The sequence below is a fragment of the Nuphar pumila genome, chromosome 15, assembly GCF_984573655.1.
Source record: "Nuphar pumila chromosome 15, dmNupPumi1.hap1.1, whole genome shotgun sequence".
NCBI lineage: Eukaryota > Viridiplantae > Streptophyta > Magnoliopsida > Nymphaeales > Nymphaeaceae > Nuphar > Nuphar pumila.
The window spans coordinates 19,455,002-19,478,550 of NC_143263.1; the positions used below are offsets into that span (position 1 = coordinate 19,455,002).

General features: G+C 37.0%; 1 protein-coding gene across 3 annotated transcripts; it reads right to left on the reverse strand.

Moving 5' to 3' along the window:
- Window positions 1-22,426, reverse strand: LOC149814717 (histone-lysine N-methyltransferase ATX4-like). Of its 3 annotated transcripts, none has more exons than XM_089989028.1 (23): window positions 21,013-22,426; window positions 20,846-20,901; window positions 20,487-20,691; window positions 18,971-19,096; window positions 18,794-18,862; window positions 18,619-18,687; window positions 18,409-18,500; window positions 18,180-18,302; window positions 9,582-9,717; window positions 7,753-7,858; window positions 7,527-7,626; window positions 7,291-7,415; window positions 6,909-7,054; window positions 6,670-6,774; window positions 5,929-5,993; window positions 5,652-5,856; window positions 5,107-5,193; window positions 4,938-4,994; window positions 4,770-4,859; window positions 4,403-4,489; window positions 3,158-3,232; window positions 2,824-2,924; window positions 1-387 (listed from the first exon to the last, which is right to left on the reverse strand). In XM_089989028.1, the coding sequence occupies exons 1-23, from the start codon at window positions 21,955-21,957 to the stop codon at window positions 300-302; spliced, it is 3,258 nt and encodes a 1,085-aa protein (XP_089845154.1). In that variant the 5' UTR covers window positions 21,958-22,426; the 3' UTR covers window positions 1-299. The 3 variants fall into 3 exon arrangements, with proteins under 3 accessions (XP_089845154.1, XP_089845153.1, XP_089845155.1); XM_089989027.1 differs by having other exon boundaries at window positions 9,576-9,717; window positions 21,013-22,423; XM_089989029.1 differs by lacking the exon at window positions 18,971-19,096 and having other exon boundaries at window positions 9,576-9,717; window positions 21,013-22,417.
- Between the last annotated feature and the right edge of the window lie 1,123 nt (window positions 22,427-23,549).

The following is a 23,549-nucleotide window of genomic DNA, read 5'->3' on the forward strand; positions in this document are numbered from 1 at the left end:
TTACAATGAATTAAATCTTTGAATATTGAGCTGTGTAATGCGTATGACTGTCGGTGGTACTTGTGTACCAACATTTACAAATTTACAATGACATCAGCAGCTTATTACAATTTAAAAGAATTATAAAAAACAAATGGATCAAGGGATCAGAATACTTTCAAAAGGGAGCAGAAGGATCAGCTCAAAATGTGCTTAATAATAAATCAGTGGTGATTAGTGTCTATCTAATTGCCCAATTTCCAGCAGTTTGACGCTTACCAAACGTGCAGGGAGGCATATACATGACAATTAGCAGATATCTAATTCATAAACTTCCGGCAGTTAGGCGATCTACAGAGACAAGGGACTTTACACTCGTCACCATCTATATCAAATTGGTAATCATACCTGTTCATCAGAGCAAACATAGAAACAAGAATGAGATCAATGAGACTAAATCTGTCAAACATCACATAAATGACAATCACTGCTAGTACAACAAAATCCAATTTCATACAAATAAGTTAAGAAGGCTCAATAAAAGGGAAATTGTAAACTGAAATAATCAACAAATGAGATGTTGCAAAGGGGAGTGGAGGTCACTTAGGAAAGACACTTGCCAATTAGAGTTTGAGGTTTTGAGCATCCATGGGAAAAGGAAAAACAATGAATTATGTGTTTTCATGTGTGCTGCACGTGCATGTTCATTTGTGTATCCCTGACCATCAATTGGCTCAACTATTATCGGTTCCCCCCAAAAAAAACAACTAATTTTCAAAGTTCAGTTACCCAAGTTTTTTACCACATTCAACTCAAGAGCCAACATCCCCAAGGTAGCAAAACCAGCTTCCTTCATTAGCTATGTATTATTATTATTATTTTGAAGGGCCTGGTCAAGAAAGTAACTAAAAGCAGGAGATACGTTAAAAAACACTAGAGAAAAAAACCAATTTTTCCAAGTTCAGTCACCCAAGTTTTTTATCGCATTCAATATCCCCAAGGTCACAATAATAAACCGGCTTCCTTCATTAGGTATGCATTATTATTCTTTCAAAGGGCCTAGTCAAGAAAGTAAATAAAAGCAGAAGAGACATTTTCTCCTTTCAATAACACAGACATGTAGATGCACGTATGCACAGAGATCTGCACTGCAAGTGGTTCCCAAATTAAGATTACAGAGTCTAGTAGCCTCTAAAGCCATCATCAAGTCCTAGTAAAAATGATAAAATATACCTTTTAGCTACAGAAGCAGTATGTCTGCATCAAAATATATTGCAAAATCCTAGTAATGATATCAATCCTATGACACATGGACACATGCAAGAATGGGACACAATCCAGATATGGTTGTTTACAACATGGCAGTTCTCAAAATTACACACGGGGACACTGTTAAAGAGACCTATTAGAGAAGATATATTAATTTTTTTAATATGTACATGGGCATTTTGTCTTTTACCCCTTGTATAAGATTGTAAATAACTATTGCTAGTTAGGGGTATTTTTGTCATGGGCAACTGTATCCTTATAAGGTCATGGGAGACCCAATAAGAAGTGTATAAAAAAGAAGCCCTAATACACTTTCATGCTTGCCACCATTCTATCTCCTTTCTCATCTCAATTATCCCCCGCCACACCCTATTTTCGTACACCCACACCACCATTCTTAACTTTCCTTTTAGTATATTGCTAAAAATGTAGATCTATTGATGTAAGAGACACGGTCACACAGATTTGTGTGTATGTGTGTATAAAATCAATTTCTTAACCTAAAATAATAAAACATGAATAGCATTTAAAGTGCAAACTCTTGAACGATTTCAAATCATTATAATTAAAAATATCAAATAATAAAACTAACTTGAAATTGAGATGTAATGTAATTGCCAACAAACTTTAAAATAAAAAGAACACTAGTTAAAAGAAAAACAGTAATCAAGATCATAAAAAGAAATAGATAAACTTAACGACACAAATGATGACTGGTGAAATTTTAGTTTCACATATCCATGAAGTCTCTTGGTGTGTCTCAGTGTCATGTGTCAACATGGGATACACATCTGTGAAGGTGTCCATTTTTAGTGTGAACCACGCGCAGCAACCATTGAATATTACAATTCTGATTTGAATGGATAAATCAACAGTGTATCAAAAATGCTCGTAAGCTCTAGGTCTACCAAACATCGCCTATCTGCACCTCTGCTGCATGTCATTCTTGCAGGTGCACGTGTGTGTGTGTGTGTGTGTGTGTGTGTGTGTGTGTGTGTGTGTGTGTGTGTGTGTGTGTGTGTTCAGTTAAGAAAGACATCCAACCAGGACCAACTAGGGATGTAAACAGGTCCAACTGGGTTGAATCTAGACATTACTGAATCCAACCTTATCAGATCTAGCCTGATCGGATTTGAATTCAGAGTCAGATGAGGAAAGATTACCAACTCCAAGTCCAATTAGTTAATTGGATATATCTTATATGCAATCAGGTCAGATAATCTGTCTGATTTGAATTCAGTCCGGACTCTAAAATCAGATTCAGATGCAAATATGCATAGTTAATCTAAATCCTATTATCAAACGGATCCTGTTTGCTTTACAGAATTTGACTAATCGGATTCAGATTTGGTTGGATATCTGATGACATCCCCAGGTCCAACCAAGACTTGCACCAGAAGTGATCCATTCCATGTAGAAAATGAGACTGGTACAGATATGGACCAATTCTTTTGCAGAGTTCATCACAAAATTGAAAATGGCATTAGTTTGGTTTCAGGTTGCAACTCTTTGAAGTTTGAATCAACACACACACACACACACACACACACACACACACACAGAGAGAGAGAGTACGTTAATTCATCTCCAGCAGGAACATCAGTCTTAGCAATAAGAACGATTCGGCACTCCACACCACGAACAGTCATGATTCTTGCATAACAGTTTGGCATGCACTGTCAAAGGAGGCAAAGGAATGTCCATAAGTCTCCACATCCATTAGTCATTTGAAGGAGATGAAGCACACACAATAATAAGGAACACCCAGATTTGCAGTGTTAATCTTGGAATCATGAATTCATGTTCAGTAAAGATTGCAGCCAGTAAGAAAACACACAAAATTGTGTGAGCAATGCAAAGTACTAACGCTACAAATGAAAAGAAATAACAAAAAAGACTTGTTACTTACAGAATGATTGATTAGCCGAGCTATGTTCCCTTTCTCTGTAGCATCAATCACTACCTCCTCGCTAATTTTAAACAGCTGTACAATAAAGTGTAAAAATAGAATAATAAAGAAGAGAACAGAAAAGAGCAAAATGGATCATTTCAGTGAAGATTAGTACATGAATGACTCAAAAGATAAAGGCAATTCCACGTATACCCATCCTTCTGTTAAAATTATGATGATAATGATGTAACTTTTGGACACGAGTTATTTTCGTTAAAAGACAAAGGTTCTGATCTAACAAAAGGATAGTTTTCTCCCTTTGCCTACAGAAAAAAACTCTCAGAGATCTTCTAATTTCCTTGTTTATCTCAGGAAAATATATCTTGCTGCCTAGGATATGATGACAGAAAGGATCCCTTTTTGCTTGTATCTACAGAAAGCAGACTATCTTGGTGATCTACAGTCTCCATTTATTTTTCCCATCATTTAATAAATTGATGATAGACTTCGAGGACCCAACTAATAAACAAAGAACCATCATGACCAGGATTAACCCATTCTTTTCAAGTTTTTCTATCTGAATGACACTAAGGGAAGGTTTGGAAGTGAGAAGAAATCTCATAGGAAAAGAACATTTTGCCTATGAGAAGCTCTCATACCAGAATTTTTCTTTATGAAAAACATTCTCTTGCTCGTGTGACATGAGAAAATTACGTTGGAAAAATGTTAAAGACTGTTTTAGATTAGGGTGAGGGCCTGCCATCAAAACTGATTTTTTTTTATAGGAGAATTTTCTCCATCTCCTGGGATGGAGAAAATTTTACTATCGAAAGCAGGGCAAAATAGAAAAAATTTCCAATGTTTGGAACGAATGGAAAAAGTTGCCACTTTTTCTTTCCCACTTGCATTTTTCCTACCATTTTCTCACTTCCAAACATGTCTTAGGCCAAGACACACAAGGTCGTAACATTTCGAGCTACATCAGAATAAAAGCTGCATCAACTACACATCCAGATTTCTATTGGATACGTTCAAATTATTTACATTGTTTAAAAAATTAGCATTTCTTCAGAAAAATCTACCACATGTCTCTTGCCGTAGCAGCACTTGTATTTCATGAGGGACCAAGTATTTCTCCCTAAATAAGAAAAATAAGACAACTGAAGGAAGTTTCTAGAAAGCAATGGGTCAAATATGGAAGAGAGAGATGGCAATTGAAAATCTAAAACTTGAGCAAAGCAATGGCAGATAAGAACTACTTACATAGCAGCCCTTTCCTTCTGCTTGATAACGTGCCTCACGCAAGTCAGCAACACTGCGCCTAACCTGCTCACCTCGATATTCTAGGACCTGGTGATACCATGTAACTCATTATCAAGAAATCATGGTCATCTTAATCATCACAACCAAAAGAAATAATTTAGTACTCCAGAAGATATCTATCGCACACTTCCAGGAAAATAAGAAAATATGGCACATCTTATTTTCTTTAGCAAATACCGAAAGTAGAAAAGATACAAACTTCCCAATGCCAAGCAAGTGGCAAAAGAAAGTATTGCAGGAAAGGATCTTCAATATTAGTACAAGGAGTTAATAACAAAATAAACTCTGAAAAATAATAACAAAGTACCATCTCTCCTTCTTTAATATTTCTTCGTGCAAACAAGCCCCAAGCATGTATTCCAGACCTTCCAAAGCATACCCTCTTTTTCTCAGTTAACTAGACATAAAAAGCAAACAAAAAGGTTTAGAATAGGACAAAACAGAAAATCAATCAACTAGGGAGGCAGTGATTCACCTGTAAATAGGAAAGGCGCTCTTCGAAAGTTGCAAAATATATAGGGTCCTTTTCTTCCTGTCCAATAAGGTTGACATAATATCTTTATGGTGTGGTTGGAATAAAAAGCAAAAAATTTTAAAAGAAAATTTTAGCACAAATAGCAATAACTAAAACAACAAAAAAATACCGTCAATGCATTGAGGCCTTGAATTACATCAATTGAGTGACGACAAGAACCCATTAGCCGGTGAGCTATAGGATGTCCAACTAGTCCCTTCACAACATATAAATGATTAAAGAGCAGTGGGAGTTAGGAAGTAACCTTGAAAGCAAAATGAGATAAAATTCCTTCCCATAATAAAGATACCGTGGATTATAAGAAAAGTGCTAATTCTGGGAATTTTCTATGTACCTACTATTAAATTCAGTAAAGGGCTTGCCATTTTTCAACAATATGACTCATCATTAACATAAGTACCTTGGTTCACATAATTTAAATGGATTATCATTTCATCAACACTTAGAGAACTCTTCAGACAACTAAATCATCTCTAAAACTTGACAAGAATACCAGCTCAATCATTTAGAAGCCAAAGATAAAAATGCAGCTATCAGACATCAATTAAAAGTTAATGTTTAAGAGTGATTTAGTGTAAGTTGTCACATTAAACAGCCCCTCGAATAAGTGCTCATGAAATTAAATGTTTAACAGAAATATTGTTATAAACATACCCAATTTATAGGTTTTTCAAATTCCTGGCATTTTGCAGCAGATGATGAAACAGATTGTTGAGTTTGTGAATCTGGTATTGGAGGAACTTCCACATCTAAGGATGCTGCCCTTGAAAGAGTACGTTTCTCCTTCCCCTGGGTCCCTTTCATTGTGAACAATCCTTGGGGTGTCTTTATTACCAAAGAAGTATCTGGGTTTGGATCCCTGCATACGTGATCATAAGAGAAGATTCTTCGGAAAATGCAAATAATACGCTAACTGTCAAATAAATATTACCTATGTGAAGCACAGTATGAAATCATTTTTGTAATCTGCCTGCCATTCCTCACCAAGCAATGTAACTGCAGTTCCAAAGGCATGATCAACTATCAGTCAGTGAGCTTCTGATAACAATGCCAAAAATGAGTCATGAAAGAGCAACACCTAGATTCAAAGGCCTCTTAGTATATCAAAAACCAATTAACTCCTTGTCCTTGCAATCTGTGTATATAGGTAAACTACTCTAACTGGGGTTAGATATTTATGAGAGAAAAATATTGAACAATGGTTAGATGAGCAATTTGAAATCTCCTTAAATAGATTATTTATCTAGTCAAGAAAAAAAATATTAACCTTGTACAACACTATATGTTTTCTTCAGAATAGCAGTATTTTAAACATCGCTATATTCTATCCTACAATCATTGGTCAATATTTTACGACAATATTGTGATATTTTCAATAAATAAATATAGTTAATTAAAATGTCATAAAAGCACACATTTACCACTAGGATGGTCTTGGAAGAAATAGACACCAAACAAACATGAAATACATAAGACAGTATTCACTTGTTTTTCAAATATACAGAATTGATAGGCAGGATGTCCTCATAAAGGAAATTAAGCAAGGATTAGCATACATTCTAACCAATAGTATTCATCAAAGGAAGGCAGAAAGCTGTTTAATAAAGCTTCACCATGTGTGTTTAACAGCATTCCATTTTACAGATAGAAGATATTTTTAAGATAAACCAACCTCCATCCGGTACCCTGCTCTTGATGCACACATTGCATGATATGGTGTTAAGCACTTACAACAGTGTGTGCAAGAACCATGCATCTGCTTACAGATCACACAAACCTAGCAAAACAAACAAAAGAAATTCATTATTTTACTCAAAAAAGATTGACTGTGCATCCTTCACTTTCTCAGTGAAGCTTCAACAGTGAAGTGGTTAATTAATAAGGGCCTCCAAGCAGATACAAATATCCAACCTGAAGAAAGGACTTCTTCGGGATTTTCAATATTCCAACGGCAGGCTCCATCGCCTCATCACTCGAGAAGGAAACTTCAGGAGTAAACCAAGCACATGTAACATGGACCCACAGTGGCTTGATATCTGAAGGTTTCAGGGCACCACCTACACAGACAGGAGAACTAGATCAGCATCCATCGGTTAGCTGCCTTCTGAAGATTTTTTTCAACAGACAAGTCTGTACTAGATTCAGAAATAACATATTTGAATTGCACATAATTTTGGGGTAATCTGTATTATGTAGTAGTTATCTTTTTATTGAAACAAAGCTGCAAAGAAGCTTTCAAATCTTGCAAGTGACAAAATTAACAAATGAACATCACATAAAGATAAAACCATGCCTTTGACAGGACAGAGGCAACACTCCCGCTTGATATCAGGAGTTTCACATGCCCTACAAACCCAAGCAGTAAAATCCTGTACATTTCTTGCTCCATAACATTCTTGATGAACAGCTATTTGGCATCTGAAATGAAAGAAATTGCAGAATTTTTAACATAAACTTATTTGACAAGATGAAAAAGACAGCAACATTCTATCTGTGCAATCAACGGATCCCAAAAAAACAAATAAGTACCTGATGCAAATAATAATTTTATTGTAATCCCAATCTTCAATCCACCGACATATTGCACACCGTTCAGTTGTCCAATTAACGTAAACTGGATCATATTTGTCTGTGATAACAAAAACATAATATCAAGCAATTCATAAAGTCTACATAAACGACGTCTATAAGGAGATGCACTAATTGAGACATTGTATTGAATTGAACAGTTTGAAGAAGGCATCATATAAATCACCTTCCAGGTACGTCAGCAGATCTTTCTTCCGTAGACGTATAGAACTGCCACTTTCTGGATTTAAATAAAAAAGACCACGGGGATCATAAGCTGAAATCTGATCAATCTGCAAAAGTTTGACAAACATATCCTAATTGTAAGATACAGACAAATTTCCATTTCTAAAACATGAGGAGTATATTCAGATCAATTTGCAAAAGTTTCATTGACATATCATACAATGCTGCTAATTTTAAGGTGTGGACAAGCTCTGCATTATACAAACATGAGAAAAAGAAGAAAATCTTAATCTTCCAGGATACAAACTCTAGATCTCCCATTCCAACTGATATTGGCAAAGGAACAAAGAAAGAAAAGAACACAAAGAAGAGAATAGCTAGCCGAGAATAAACAATAAGAATTTCTTATTTGCAAATTAACAAAATTTGAGCAAGCAGTGTCTAGAGAAGCTTTAAATTGCTGTATGAAGTGTTGTGGATCATGGTTAATGGAAAGGTAAGTGGATTATTTCTAGTCGGAAAACAATAAGGTTGGGTAAGCACTTGACATCTCAGGCAAAATTGTAAATGCAGTGGAGTCCATGAACAAGAGGTTGGTCGTGCATGAACAAAAACTTGGTAACAGTGGCATTGACTTCTCCAGCCACTTGGCATCATTAGCAAACTATACCAGCAGCAGAAGGAGGGTTACTAACAGCAAAGTAATCGGACCAACAATCTCCAAAAATGCCACACTAAAGAAGCTTAAATAATGGCAAATAACATTAAAGAGAAACTCCAAAAGAGACACTTTGCAATGAAATTTGACAGTTTACTACAGTAAAAACATTTTTTCCACTAAAAAAAATGTAAATACTATGTTATTAATTATCTCCATAATTTTTAAACCATTTCCTCTAACCATAAATAAAAACAGCATGAACAATGCACATAAATGCTAAGATCTGGGATCCTCATCCTTAGTACCGAACCACAATTCTTTGTGTCTAGGGACAAAGGCTCAAGATAAGAGCTCAAATAGGCTAGAAATCATAGGCACCTAGACTCAACCTGAGGCAAAGCACTCAAGAATGCACTATGCATAAGTTCCATTAGCCAGTCCAAGCATTATGCTTTCACAACCTAAGTTTTTTGAGTAGTGAAGGAAGCTGTTGTATTTTTAAACACTGTCAATGCCTAGCAACTCACCTTAGAGTAATGGTTGGTTTCTAAAGACATGTTACTCACCTAGACTAACAGGTAATGCTTGAAAGAAACAATGCCCACATTGTCCTCAAGGTTAAATTGTTCCCATCCAAAAGGATTTTTTGAAAGGCCCATCCAAAACGATTCAATGGTGTATGAATCAATTATCCACAAATAAAAATTCAAGTATGATTGGACTCAGAACATAAGAGACCTAGACAGAGTTAATTTAGGCCTTGATACACCACAGAAGTTAATATTCCAAACAAATAATAGCATCCATTCACACATATTGGTTTTCCTATTTATTCAGCCAAACTGCTTAAAGAAATCAGTAGTGATTTTGACAATAGCAATTCTAGGTAGGACAAAAGAGGACAGTAGAAACAACTAGCATGAAAAACATATCATGTATTTACTGTAAACGGTGATGATAAAACACCAGAATGATGAGATTCCAACTAGCATGCCATAAAGTGCTGAGAGCATACAATAACCATTTTTCATTAAGCATCTGCCAAGCAATGAAACAATGCTTATATACAAATAAGACATTTCAAGTTAAATCTTTTCAAGCAATCACTGCAAAAGAATATTTACATAATAAGTGCATAAATAATACAAATTAGAAATAGCTACTTTTACCCAGAAGCAGAGCGGCAACATTGAACTTTTGACTTTGACACTAGCCTTCCAATTTTTATTTTTTGAACCTGCATGTCGTTCCCAATCACTCAATGTCCGCTTCTTGTTCCCACACAAACCACATCCACACATAACTCTGTCACAGAAACCAAAATTAAAAAAATGCAGAATAAAATCTTCCAGAAAGTTCAAATGAGCAATTAGACAAAGTTTATAAAGAAATACCTACTGCAAATGTTTCAAGTTTCAGCATCAGCACAAGTACTACTATAATCTATCAAGAACTTTATCCATATGTTTATATGCTTGCTACTATCAAACGTTCACATACTTTATTCAAAGCCAATCATGCAACCCATTGACCATGTGGAATAGTTGTGCCGGTATACAGTGGGATGAGAGTTTTGTAGTAAACACAGGTGTATGTTTCTGCTATTTTTGTGCATGCAGACATTTTAAGTTCAATCGATTGACATTCTCTCTCCCACAACCGATCTTAGCCCCTACACTTCAGATGGGATGTCATTTTTTTAATCAAATCAGTGAAACTTCACCAAAAAAATTAATAGATGTATTATAGATTTGACCAACAAACGTTTGCAATTTGCACAAGGATGTAACCAGGAAAGCAACTAACAATGATGCAACTAGCACTGAAGCCAGTGCCACCATTGAACCAAAACTTTGATCTATATCTGCATAAATGTTATTATGCAAACCTACACATCTCATTTTCAGGTCGGATGAATTTGTAAGTGGCCACCCACTATAAAGTATGCAAGAATAGTTGCTTTATGGTTATCACTATCTAAAAAGTGTGCAGTATACCTTCTTTTGCCTTCTTTCATTACAATCGGCATTCTTATGTTGCTCTGCAGTTTTTAGATTAGGACCTCCTAGTCATTCTTGTTTATTATTTGGAGTTATTTTAATCTTATTTTTTCATAAAGTTCCAAACATCTCTATGAAGGTGATATGTCTGTTTGTGGTATAAACTAGAATAGATTCTCATCTTCACAACAATGAACATAAGTCCATATAGTATCACACTATCAGTCCTATGGATAGGAGAAGGGATACGAAATAAAAAGATTAGGCAGCACCTAGGCATCACCTAAAAACCTAAATAAATTTATGAATTTATAAACAAAAACCTAAAATTATGAAAAATCTGAAATTTTTAGAAGCATCCTAAATAATGGTTATATTTTTTAAACATTATAAGCAAAAAAATAATAATTCAATACTTTCTTTTTAGTTACCCAACTTAGGTGAGCAATTTAAGGCTGAGTTTTTTGGACTTCTCAGGCAACCCTGGCAGATATAAAATTTTCATTAAAACCCGTTTCCATTGTTTTGACTCCCTAAGCATTTAAGCATATAAAGACTACTATACACTTGATTCTGTGCTATTTTTAATGAAGATGCGGCATGAACAAGCTTGAACGGAATTCCATGAGCTTAGGAAGTATTAAACCCTCTTATTCATGGCATTAATTCCAAAAATGTTTATATGACCTTTTTGAGAGGCAAAAATATTTATAAGATCTACTTATGGCTAATGACGTCTTGAATCTCACAGCAGGTTACTTTTGGGGATTCGGGATTCCCTACTTAAAGTAATTGGGTATTAACTATTCTTTTTTTTACTGTTCCTTCAATCTTTTGGATCTTTTAGTTTGACTTTCGGCACTTTGAGACTGAGCTATGAAACTTTAGCACAAACATGGACAGTCTAGATATCCATAAAATGGATGGAACAAGTTAATTTTCAGGCTTCATCCACCCATAAATACTGGATTCAAGAAGTGGCCATATGGAAGAGACAAGTGAAACACATGCTTTATGCTAATTATCCAACACAATGGTAAGTTTATGGATCATGATATGCCATGCAGCCATTGTTATTGGGATCTGTTGAATAAAAGGTAGCAATAAATCTTGCCAAATTTTAAGATGGTAAACAAGCTTTCTATAATTTTTAGCCCTGCTGTATCAAGAAGCAAACAGGAAAATGTGCAAATTAGAGTACTACTAGATGCAAGAACCATGAAGGAAACATTTCTATTACTTCCAAAGAATTTTTAGGTGGTATGGATATGGTAACCTCCTTCCATATCCAATTACATCAATAATTTCATTTACCATAAGTGGTTCTCAAACTTAATCCGTGCAAGGAAACAAGGCCCTCCAAAATATATTCACCGAAACAAGAGTAGACACTCAAAGAGTTCTACCAAAGCACCAAAGGAATATACAAGCCACAAAATGAGCTTACACACAAACACCCACTAAAGGAGTAAAACACAAGGAACAAAATAATATTTTATTGATCAATCTATGCAAGAAGGCTTACATTTGAGAGGGGGTTTCACCCCTATTTATACACACATAAGAGTCTTCTAAGAGAGACGAAGGGAGAGGTCTCAACGGCTCCAATAGAGCCGGAGGGCTCTCTCCAATGCCTCTCTAGCAAAAAAGTGGCTGAAAAAGTAAAAACAAAAAAAACAAAAAAAAAGGAAACTTAGAGACTAACCTAATATATATATATACACATTTTTAACACTCCCCTCAAACTTACGATTGAATAACTGAAAATTTGTCCAAAAGAAAGTAGAATCTAGGAACAATGAGAGGTTTGGTAAAGAAATTCGCCAATTGATATTTTAAAGTAACATAAGAAAGATCAATAATGTTATGTAAGTATTCCTCTCGTACATAATGACCATCCATCTCAATGTGTTTGGTTCGTTCCTGGAAGGTCCAGTTGCTAACAATGTAGATGAAACTTTTGTTGTCACAACACAGTCGTGATGCTCCTGTGCTTGGAATGCCCATGTCAGTCAGCAATCTCCTTAGTCATACCACTTCCATAATGGTTGTATTCATGGCTTGATATTCTGTTTCGGTTGAAGAGAGAGAAACTTTTTGTTGCTTCTTGCACCTCTATGATATCAAGTCACCTAAAACACATAAAAAATCAGTAGTTGAGTGTCGGTTATTTGGATCACCTCATCAATCAGCACCAGTATAAGCAAGTAAATCTAAAGAGAAACAAGCAAACAAAAAAAGTCCTCAAAAAATAAAAGTTTTGATGTATCTAATAATACGCAAAACTGCTCTCATATTAACAATGGTGGGAGCATGCTGAAACTGGCTCATTTGTGTGAACTGTATGCGCAATGTCAGGTCACGTAATTGAGAGATATAACAGAGTCCCGACAAGTTGCCTGTATGATGTTGAATTTTCAAATCATTCCCCATCATCAATCTTCATTTTGACATTTACAATTTTGAGAGAGATAACCTTCTTATCATATGAAATATCAGACCTGGCAATAATATCTAACTCAAATTTAGATTGAGTAAGCAAATAGCGTCTAAAAGAGTAAGCAACTTTTATACCAAGAAAATACTTTCAAAATCCCACAAATAAGGTTGTGTTAGTTAAACGAGATTGAAATCCAACATCAAATATAACTTGACTAAACATGTTATACTAAGTCTTTAAAGCTTTTTTAAGGCCATACAGAGTCTTATTTAAACGAAGAGTCTATCCCTTAGGAATAACTATACCAGGTAGTGAGTCTATGTAGACTTCTTCAACCAATTTACCATTAAGAAATGCATTCTTAACATTCATTTGATATATAAGTCATTTCTTCACAGAGCCAAGGGCTACTACGACTCTAACTGTGATAATTCTAGGAACATATGCAAAGGTTACTCCATAATCTATTCCATACTCTTGGGAATATCCCTTGACAACTAACCTTACATTGTAACTTTCAAGGGTTTCATCACTCTTGGTTTTTATCTTATAGACCCATCGACAACCTATGGGCTTCTTTCCTAGAGGAATATCTGGGATAGTCCAAGTATTTGTCTTTTCTAAAGCATCTAATTTTACCCTCATAACTTCTACCCATTCTGAATGTTTCTTTGCTTCAACATAGTTTGAGGGTTCTATGTAGGAACGTATCAATGCAATATAAGCTTACTTAGGTGACACAAATTTCTCATTCAATGGCACATGGATGTTCAAAAACCTCTACGCCTGAAATATTGAATACAGTCTGATTTTGAGATTGTTCTTCACTTATTTCATTGACACGAGATTCTTCTTCACTCACCCTATCATTTCAGATACGTCAAGATCAACATCACAATCACCAATCTTTGGAATTAGATCCAACAAAAAAGAATACTCAGTTATGCCCTTAGGATTTTCAAATCCAAAAAAAAATCTTTTTCCTAAGAAATACACATTTCTTGAAATATATAATTTCATATTTTTAAAATCAAAACATTTATAACCTTTTTTATTATTTCCAAAAAGCACAAGGAATAACACAAAGCGAAAGTTTATCAGTTTTATTAGTGAATACAAAACATTTGCATCCAAAAACCAAGTCAAGAATATTCAAGAGTAAGTTTAAAAAAAAATTCTACTGGTGATATACTTTTCAAGATAACAGATGGCATTATGTTAATAAGATAAACTACAATCAAAGTGGCTTCGGCCCACAATTCTTTAGGTACTTGATTTGAGATAAGCGGTTTCTATGATGTGTCTATGTTTTCTTACGGCCAAGCCATTTTGTTGTGGAGTGTAGGGACAAGATTTTTTATGTGTAATACCATTTAATTCTAGGTAATCTTTAAAATATTTTGATAAAAATTATCTTTATGAATCAAAAAGATAAAAATCGTGTGTCTAGTAAATTGTGTCATCAACAAAGATTACATAATATCCAAACTCACCCTCATCTGAATACACTAACTCAAGCAATTGTGTAGAGACAAAAGTTCTTTTTTGAAATGGCAATCTTTTCATCTTGCCAAGAATACAATCTTCACATGTAAAATTTTTAAAATTACAAAAAAAATCATATTTAAAAAGTGATGGATTTTGGATACATTAGGATAGCCAAATCTTTTATTACATAAACCCAAATCCAGCTTTTAAACATTATAACAAAAGGTATTTTTGGGTATTTAAAAAAAATTATGTAATATAAGCCTCTTTCCTTATGTCCTTCCCCAATCAGCTTCCCTGATTGGCGATCTTGTACTCAGACAACCAATACAAGAGAAAAAAACAATGTACCCTTGATCACATAATTGAGAGACAGACACAATATTTAAGTTTAACTTGAAAATATATCTAATTTTTTAAATAGAAAAACCTTTTAAAATATTTTCAAAATTTCTTATTCCCTTTATCTCAAGGCATGTCCCATCAGTAGTAAAAATATTTTACTCGCTTGAGTTACGACATTCAGATAAGATATCACTATTTGGTGTCGTATGAAATGAGACACCTGAGTCAAGAAGCCAAAAAGTCTTACCAGGGTAAGAGATGCCACCAGAAAAAACTGTGACTCCGATTAATGAAGCTCCTTTGAGTAGAAGTTGGAGAGCTTCTACAAGTTGAGTCAAAGACATGCTCCCAATGTTTTATTTTTGTGTAGCTTTGAGCTTACTTGATTCCTGTGCAACTGATGCTACCTTCTTCTTACAGGGCATCTTTAGTTTAGGACAATATGTCTTGACATGTCCCGGTTCACGATAATAATAACAAATAATTTTTTTCTTCTCAATCTCATTGACTTATTTTTCATAGTTATCATTGTTTGGTCTCCCATAATGTGGTGGTTTGTAAGCATGGAAATGGTTTCCCAGCCTAGACACGGCTAGGATCGAATCAACATCTTCTCTAGATGTCTTCTTTTTTAGTCTATTTTTCTCCATACTTGGCTCTTCAATAGTATCTTCAATAGAAAGAAGCCGATTTGGTAGACTCAATCACCGATCTTCGACCATTGATGAATTGATCGAAATGCTCCACATCAATTTGTCTTTGACAAAATTCTGTCTTCGGGACAATGCCATTGTGGTTCAAGAAGAGCCAACTCATTCCAAAAGTTGAATAACTCAATAAAGTATTCTCAAATACTTTTTCCTCCTTGAGTCATAGTGTGTATTTTGTCTTATAAGTTGCAAATGTGAGCGATAAGAATACATTCTCTTGAGATATTCTTATGCTTTATTTGAATGTTCAAACATAACTAGACTTACGCATTTCTTGATATCAACACTACTAATGAGCCAAAACATAATCTTGGCATGCCCCATTCTCCATTCTTTTTATTTTTTCTCATACGTAGTCATAGCCTTTGTCTTTTCCGCCTTAGTAAGAGGTACCTTTTTTTTTCTTCTATCTTAGTAAGGATTAGTTTAGATTCCAAATCCGGCCCATCCACTAATCCCAACCATTTCCCCTATATTTAATGCTTCATGATTGAAACCCATGTTACAAAGTTTGTCGTTAAGTTTGATGGGTTTTAGGGTAACATTATCATTGCCATCCATGTTTACAAGGACTAAGAGAAATAATAGAAGGTAGAGAGGAGGAAGAAAAAGTATCACGAGCACTCCACCACCAAGAGAGCACCTCTAATGAGAAACACAAACACACTAGCATTCCACCACCAAGAGAGCACCTCTAATGAGAAACACGAACATACTAGCACTCCACCACCAAGAGAGCACCTCCAATGAAGAGCACGAGCACTCCATCTCACAAGCACTTGAATACATTTTTCAAAAGAGACTTTATCTCTTCAAAATCTTGAGTGGCATGCTTCCCAATGCACCAAAAAAACATCTTGATCTCCAAGCTCTGATACCATATAAGAAAACAAGGTCCTCCAAAATATATTCACTGAAACAACAAGAGTGGACACTCAAAGAGTTCCACCAAAGCACCAAAGGAATATACAAGCCACAAAATGGGCTTACACACAAACACTCACCAAAAGGGCAAAACACAAGGAATAAAATAATATTTTATTAATCAATCTATGCAAGAAGGATTATATTTGAGAGGGGGTTTCACCCCTATTTATACATGCATAAGAGTCTCCTAAGAGAGACCTTGAGAGAGGTCTCTCTCTAATGCCTCTCTAGCAAAAAGATGGTTGAAAAAAGTAAAAAGAAAAAAAGCAAAAAGAAACTAACCTAGTTAGACTCTAACCTAGTTACTATTTACTAGCTAGGTACTAACCTAACATATATATATATATACACAAATACGTATATGTACACATACATTTACATTTTTAACAATATTGGAGTTGTGGTAAGCTTCTTCTTTAGCTCGTGAAAACTCTCCTCGCACTGCGAAGTCCATACATACTTAGCTCTTTTCCTCAAAAACTTACTCAATGGAGCCACGATCCTTGCAAAATCTAAGATGAACATCCGATAGTATCCAACGAGTCCCAAGACATTTCGAATCTCTATAACATTCTTAGGTTGTCCCATATTAACATTGCCACAACCTTGACTGAATCCACTTCAACTCCATTGTCAGAAATCATGTGCCCCAAGAATATAATATGATCTAACCAAAATTCACACCTCCAGAACTTAGCATATAGCTTATGTTCTCTTAGTGTCTCCAACACGATTTGAAGATGAACCTTGTGTTGCTCTTCGTTCTCCAAGCATAACAATATATCATTGATGAATACGATCACGAATTGATCCAAGTAGCTCTTGAATACATGGTTCATCAAGTCCATAAAAGCAGCTAAGGCATTTGTTAGTCCAAAAAATATCACTAAAATTTCATAATGGTCATTTAGTCCTAAAAGTTGTCTTTTGCACATCTTTAGTCTTGATACGCAATTGATGGTAGCTAGTCTTCATATCAATCTTCGAAAATACTCTGGCTGACCTTAGCGGGTCAAATAAATCCTCAATTCTAGGTAGTGAATACTTATTTTTTATTATCGCCTGATTCAACATATGGTAATCAATATGTAGCCTCATCGAGTTGTCCTTCTTTACAAACAAAATTGGCGCTCCCCACGATGACATGCTAAGTATAATAAATCCTTGATCCATCAATTCTTGCAACTGTTTCTTCAATTCCAACCACAACTCAAGTATTGGCTTTATGCATATCTTGGACAATTCTGTGAATTGGAATAAAAGAACTTTGAAACATACCCTGATCCTCGTTGTCTGCTATACATGTTGATCATGTGCATAGTATTCACCAAGAAGCAAAGGTATCCTCCACAACCACATTGAGATTTACCTTGTTTGGATTATCTACTATTTGTCTGCTCATACTTTAGGGCTTCAGTAATGACAATGAGTAAAGTTTACTAGTTTATACATAAAATGGGATAACAGGCAGATAATATGAGTTCTTGCCTCTACTCAGATTTTTTAAGCTATTACACTACTATAACAGGTCCATCAAAGTTTTTTTTTTTTTTGCTACTGCAAAGCATGTAATATATTTGCACTGATACCACTAAAAAGGTTGGATGTCTCAATTCATATCTTCTTCAGACAGGATGCAATAGTAATAAAAAGCATCCAAACTAGAAGACGAGAGATTGAATGCAATTTGATGCAACCTTCTTCAGAAGCAATTAAAATTGCAGACATGGCAATGATATCATAATAATTGTAGCAACACTGAATACAAAAACTAGAAAGAAATCCAAACAAATGAGAAACCATAGAAACACCAGAGAACCAGATGAATCTAGTGATTTTTCAGAAAAGAAAACATACAGATGAAGCCTCGTAAAGTATATCCCTTCCACCCCTGAGCACACAACATTGAGCTGATCAGGAACCAAATAATGCTGCGATGTATTATCAGGATCCAAATAATGCTGCGACGTATTATGTGATCTGTCCCAAGATTGATACGATGATCATAATAAGATTATTTGAAAAAATGTTTCCTGCCAACAATACAGTCAGTGATGAACTTCAATAGTTAAAAGAAAAAAAATACCTCAATTCTTGCTTCCATTGTTTTGATATTTTGGGAATAGGATTTAACTTTTCCTTGCACTCTGGGCAGAAATAATCAGCATTCCTTAAGTCCTTCAACAGAAAAAAAAAGGATACCATCATCAACAAGAGCTTCTAACTTCTGAAACAGCTAGGAGTATAGGAAATGCATTGACAAGAATAAACAGAATAAAGCAATCAAAGATCGGACCTTGAAACAATTGCTGCTAAGTTTTTCACACTCAGCATGTACCCAAACCTTACACCGGTCACATTGTACCTATCAACAGAAGGGATATCAGCAGCCACGTAAGAGCTCTTACATAAAATCAAGAATAATGAATTTATGTCTGAAGTCCAATTAAAACGCTAACTTTTTATCTTACCCAACTCCCACCATCTGAATGATGCCAAATCTTTTTGCAGATGCCACAGTATTGTTTAGACTTCAGCAACTGTACAACAATGACAAATAGAAATTAGCCATTAACCAGTCACATGCATACAGTTTATAAGCAGCCAATGCATTCCCAAGAGAAATCCTCAATGCTTGAAATTGCTACCTTGTCACAATGTTTACATAACAGCTGGCCAGAAGAGTTGCTTTTCTTCTTCTTTGGGTTCTTATATGGAAGGCTCATGCCACAGCTATTACAGCATGATCCTGGTTTTTCAACTGGCAGCAAATCCTGCATGGGAAGCAAAACTTGCAATCCTAAAACTTGGGTACATTAAAAAAGTAGTCTCAGATTAAGAGGGATGTGCAACCAAAAAAACCAAGGCATATCATAACATGGTTTTCGAGAATATACACACACCTGTGTGCACCAGAGAGAGAGAGAGACAGAGTAGCTGGAAAGCAAGAACATGTTGCAAGTTGCAACTTGTAATTGATGGTGCATGAAACTATAGCCAACGATGATGAGTTGACAGTTTATTTTCTGTGCAGAAGGTTCAATGAATTGCTGCTGAAAGAAGATGACCAGTCAATTTCCAAGGAAGAACACTTGCCAAAGGGTGATAGTACAAAGGGAAACAATGATGCGCTATATGAAAGAGACAATATTAATATTAGAAGGGAAAGGAAAGATCACAAAAATGAGAAAAAGTATTAAGCAGCTTGTGAAGCAGTCTTCATGGGTGGCCGCCAATCCATAGCAAGTATGAGTTTAGCAACAAAGTAAAATACTGAACAATCGATGAAAGGCAGCAATAGTAATCAGAAAGGGGATGTTGCATCTCCACTGCATAAAGCATTGCAGAAGCAAGTACTAGAATGGATCTGTGGAAAAAGTTTGGTGAACCCTGAGAAAGAAGCATGGAACAAGTGAAAAGTGGTGCTGACATCGAGAGAAGAAAACAGCTTGGGTGGCAAAAGGTTGGGAAAACAAACTTGACTAACAGAAATGAGGAGACCAACATACCGGTACATGGGTGTAGGTTGGTCTTTGGAGAAATAACACACAATGCACAAAAGACGACCAAAAAAGCTTCACATCTGTGAGGAGGAATCAGTGAAGACTAGCATCTTCAAACATGCATCTAAGTACATAAACATGAGATCAGATACCAAAATGGATCTGCCCATCAAGCTTCCGTACACCACTAATGCATTAAACACCCCAAAACCGGCTACGTTCATGCCATGTGTGTGAAAAGGTATTCATTTTCTTATGGATTTTTGAATGATCTCAATTGTTTTTGGTTTTTGAAATCTTTTTTTTCCTTTAATTTGTGTTTTATTTGGGGTTGATTTAAATTTTACTTTTTTTGGACTTGGTACGCATTAATGTTGATTTAATTCTTGGGTTTGGTAGTCATCCAAAAGTGTTCGGGTTCTCAAACCATCATTTTGCCGTGACTCAACGGTATTTGTGATGTTTGTTCACATCTTTCGAGGTTGAGGTATGAATTTCAAAATATTTCATCTCATCAACAGTCAAAGTTCTTTCAGATGGTATATATATTCTTAAAATAAAAACAATTTTATCATCAATTCATTGTCACCTAAACCCAGCCTGGTTCATCAATCAGACCAAATAAACAAAAAAAAAAGGAGGAATAGCGTAAAGAACTTGCCTGATCATGCGAGTTGCTTTCCTGATCTTGGTTTGAGTCGGTAGCTTCCTGGATTCCTCTAGGTACAGAATGTGCCTGCTGCCCGTCCTCGCTCACGCCGTCACTCTGTGGGTCGAAAAACCCATACTCTGCCAAGGATGCCTCCTCTATGGCCAACCTAAAATCACAAGGCTTGCTCTTGAATAATTGCGTCTGGCCTTGAAATCTACAAGAAAAATAAGTAGAATTAAACATCCCTCGGAACCCATAATAGATCTATACATGATAGTCGGAATAGATGGCTCACCACCAACACTTTTAATGGAAAAAATGAATTAGCGCCCACAGAATTTTAACCATAGAAATTAAAATAAGATTACCTGTATAAACAGTCCGTAAAAGGAAAAACCATCCCTTGTTTAACCCATGCATAATCCTGACAATAAGAAAACTAGGAAAACTTAAAATCTATATAAAACGCGTCCATAAATACTCAAATAAATAACAAAACTGAGGTACTGAACTAAACCAGACAGTTGGTTTGTACCCGTTCTCTGTCTTTCCCCGAGTACCCAAAGAACATTACACACAGAGCTCCGGGGACGCACGAATTCAGGACACTCTGCGGGGCCTGTAGCATCGGGTCGATTACGATTGCAGGCCAAGCCGGATACTTCTTTGACGATTTCGCCCAAACAACATCCCCGAGAGCAAAATCCTCCAACCTGTAAACACACTGCCCGTTCTTTACCTTACCAAGGGAGAAGTTCCCGACCTCGGCCATCTCCATTGACCTCTCCTCCGCCAATCTATTGAAGAAGTCCATCCCGCTTTGTGATAGGGGCTCGCATATCGTACTAAGCTTTTCAATTTGGTTCTTGCTGCTGCTCTTCTTCCGCTTCGAAGCTGTCCCATCCTTTTCAGATGTAAAAGAGCTAACAGAGCAAGAGTTCTTCTCATACGTGAGTTTCGGAACTTCGGGAACGCGTTCTTCTGTCAAGTCAAACGATTCCTGGAAACTATAACCGTTTTTCTTCTCCTTCTTCGCACTCTGAACGTTAAATTTTGCGTCTTTGAGAGTGGTTTTCTTCCAAGGGTCGAGTATCGAATCCCTAAACCGAGACGGTAAGACTGGAACCCGGATGCTCGACCTCCTTGTCACCGGAACCTGCCCTACCTCTCGAGAGAGATCCCCATTACTCATCCCCCGTGGATTCCTCGCGGAATCTGGCTCGCCAGAACAACACGAGACCTCGGTGCAAAGAGAAGAGATATCCTCCTGATCCTCGCCCCGCTGAGTCCCAGCGTGGGCAGGCGAATAGGCATTGCCATTCTCCAAAATCAAGCCAGCAGCAGCGACGTCGCCCAGGAGATCGAGGCGAGGGAAATTCCCCTTCCGTTTCTTCGTGCTTGCAGAGAATTCACGGTAGAAATCCTCGTCGCTGCTGCAACGCTTCAGCCCGCCCATTCTAGGGCTGATCCCCCCCTGCATCAACAGCTAATCACCGGCAACAAGAAGCAAACACAAAACCAAAAAGCCCTAACCCTAAAACTCCTCAACCGAAACCGAATCCTCCGAAACACTAACGGCGGACGCGTATCTTGATCTCATCCTCCTCCGGATCCCCTCGTCTTTCCTTACCTTCCACTGCTCGTTCCTCGCTATAGGAAATCCCTCGCCGGGAAACCGTCCGGCTACCGGAAAACTAACCCTCAGAGGAATCCGACACGCAAGCAGCATTCGGTTGGCATGAAAACCAATCGGGATCCACAATTCCCCGGAAAACCCCGCCGGAGAACGCCAAGACCAGAAGTTTCCGGGAAGTTAAAAGTCCAAGAGAACGGCCTGAATTCTCCCGGAAACCCTCCCGGAGGAGCGGATTCCGGCGCGTTCGGATTGGGAATTCCGGCGTTTGGAGAGAGAAAGAGTTGGCGATCCGATAGACTTTTCCTCCAACTGCCTCTGTTGTGGAGATTTTATAAAAGAATTAATAATTACTTTTTTTTTCTCCTTTTCTTTTTGGCTCCAATCCTCCCGCTCGAGAGGGACTCTTAATTTTTTCCCCGAAAAAGAAATTTACGGAACCATCCCTCTTTCCGCCGCCATATGACGAGATTGGCGTTTGACGAAATTTGCCGTGTGACGACCGGTGAGCCACCGGTCCCCTAAGGAAGACGCTGCCGGCTTTGGAAGATCCCTTCCGGCCGTAATCGGAGCTGGGCCCGCCGGTCGGTTTCCAACTCTGGGTCAGACAACAATTGCTCTGCTCTTGGTTCAACGTAGCCTTTTCTTGGTCACCGATCGCCGGCGGAGGTAGCCGGAGTGGAGCGCCTGAATCCATATAGCATCAAAATTTGTTTAGTATTGGTGTCAGCATATAGGAAGTGCTTACTCTAATTCTTCAAATCAACTACCACCATGGACGCTCAGCATATATAGTACTCGGTCCACAATAAACGAGCCCTCATTGTCCGCAGCGATTTTCTGTGTTTTGTGAGAAACTGTGTGGAACTGAGTGCACTGAGTGCTTACTGGATCTGCCCTCCCTTTTCACACCACCTAGCTAAGTTTGTTTGTTTTCGACAGAGAAAGCTTACCGGTTATACAACCATATACCATTGGGATTCGAACTTGCACGTCCCAACACAAGGTGAGGTGTACTAACGGCTCCTGCCAGACAAGCGGAGCCCCCATTGGTAGCTAGCTAAGTTTTGTAAGTGTCAGTCTTCCTTCCCAAACACCTTTCAGCGGAAATGGCAAAGGAGCGACTGAACCGTCCCAAACAACCGTCATAGGAAGTGCCAAAATTCATGTTTTTGGCTTTATATGCAAAATCCATAGCTGCATTTGCCTCCCAAACGAAGCTTTATGATCCACTTTTCATGTCTCGGGAGAGGAAGTTGTGGCACCTCTTCTGCGGAAAGAGAATCGGACCCCACACTTTCCGCGGAAAATCTGGGGCCAGGGCTCACTTTCCGTGACATGCAAACGGGCCCTTAGTCTCATGAATTATATGGTAAGAAGACCGTCAAGAGGCTTTCCACCGTCCTGTTTTGGACCTTGAAGATGATATGCAGTTCTAA

Coding starts and splice junctions, on each gene's coding strand:
- LOC149814717 (XM_089989027.1), bottom strand. CDS start 21,957: ATGCAGGGGGGGATCAGCCCTAGAATGGGCGGGCTGAAGCGTTGCAGC. Junction 9,718..18,179: donor TACTTTACGAGGCTTCATCT/GTATGTTTTCTT, acceptor TTTCTGTGACAG/AGTTATGTGTGGATGTGGTT. Junction 5,194..5,651: donor TTGAAAAACCTATAAATTGG/GTATGTTTATAA, acceptor TATGTTGTGAAG/GGACTAGTTGGACATCCTAT.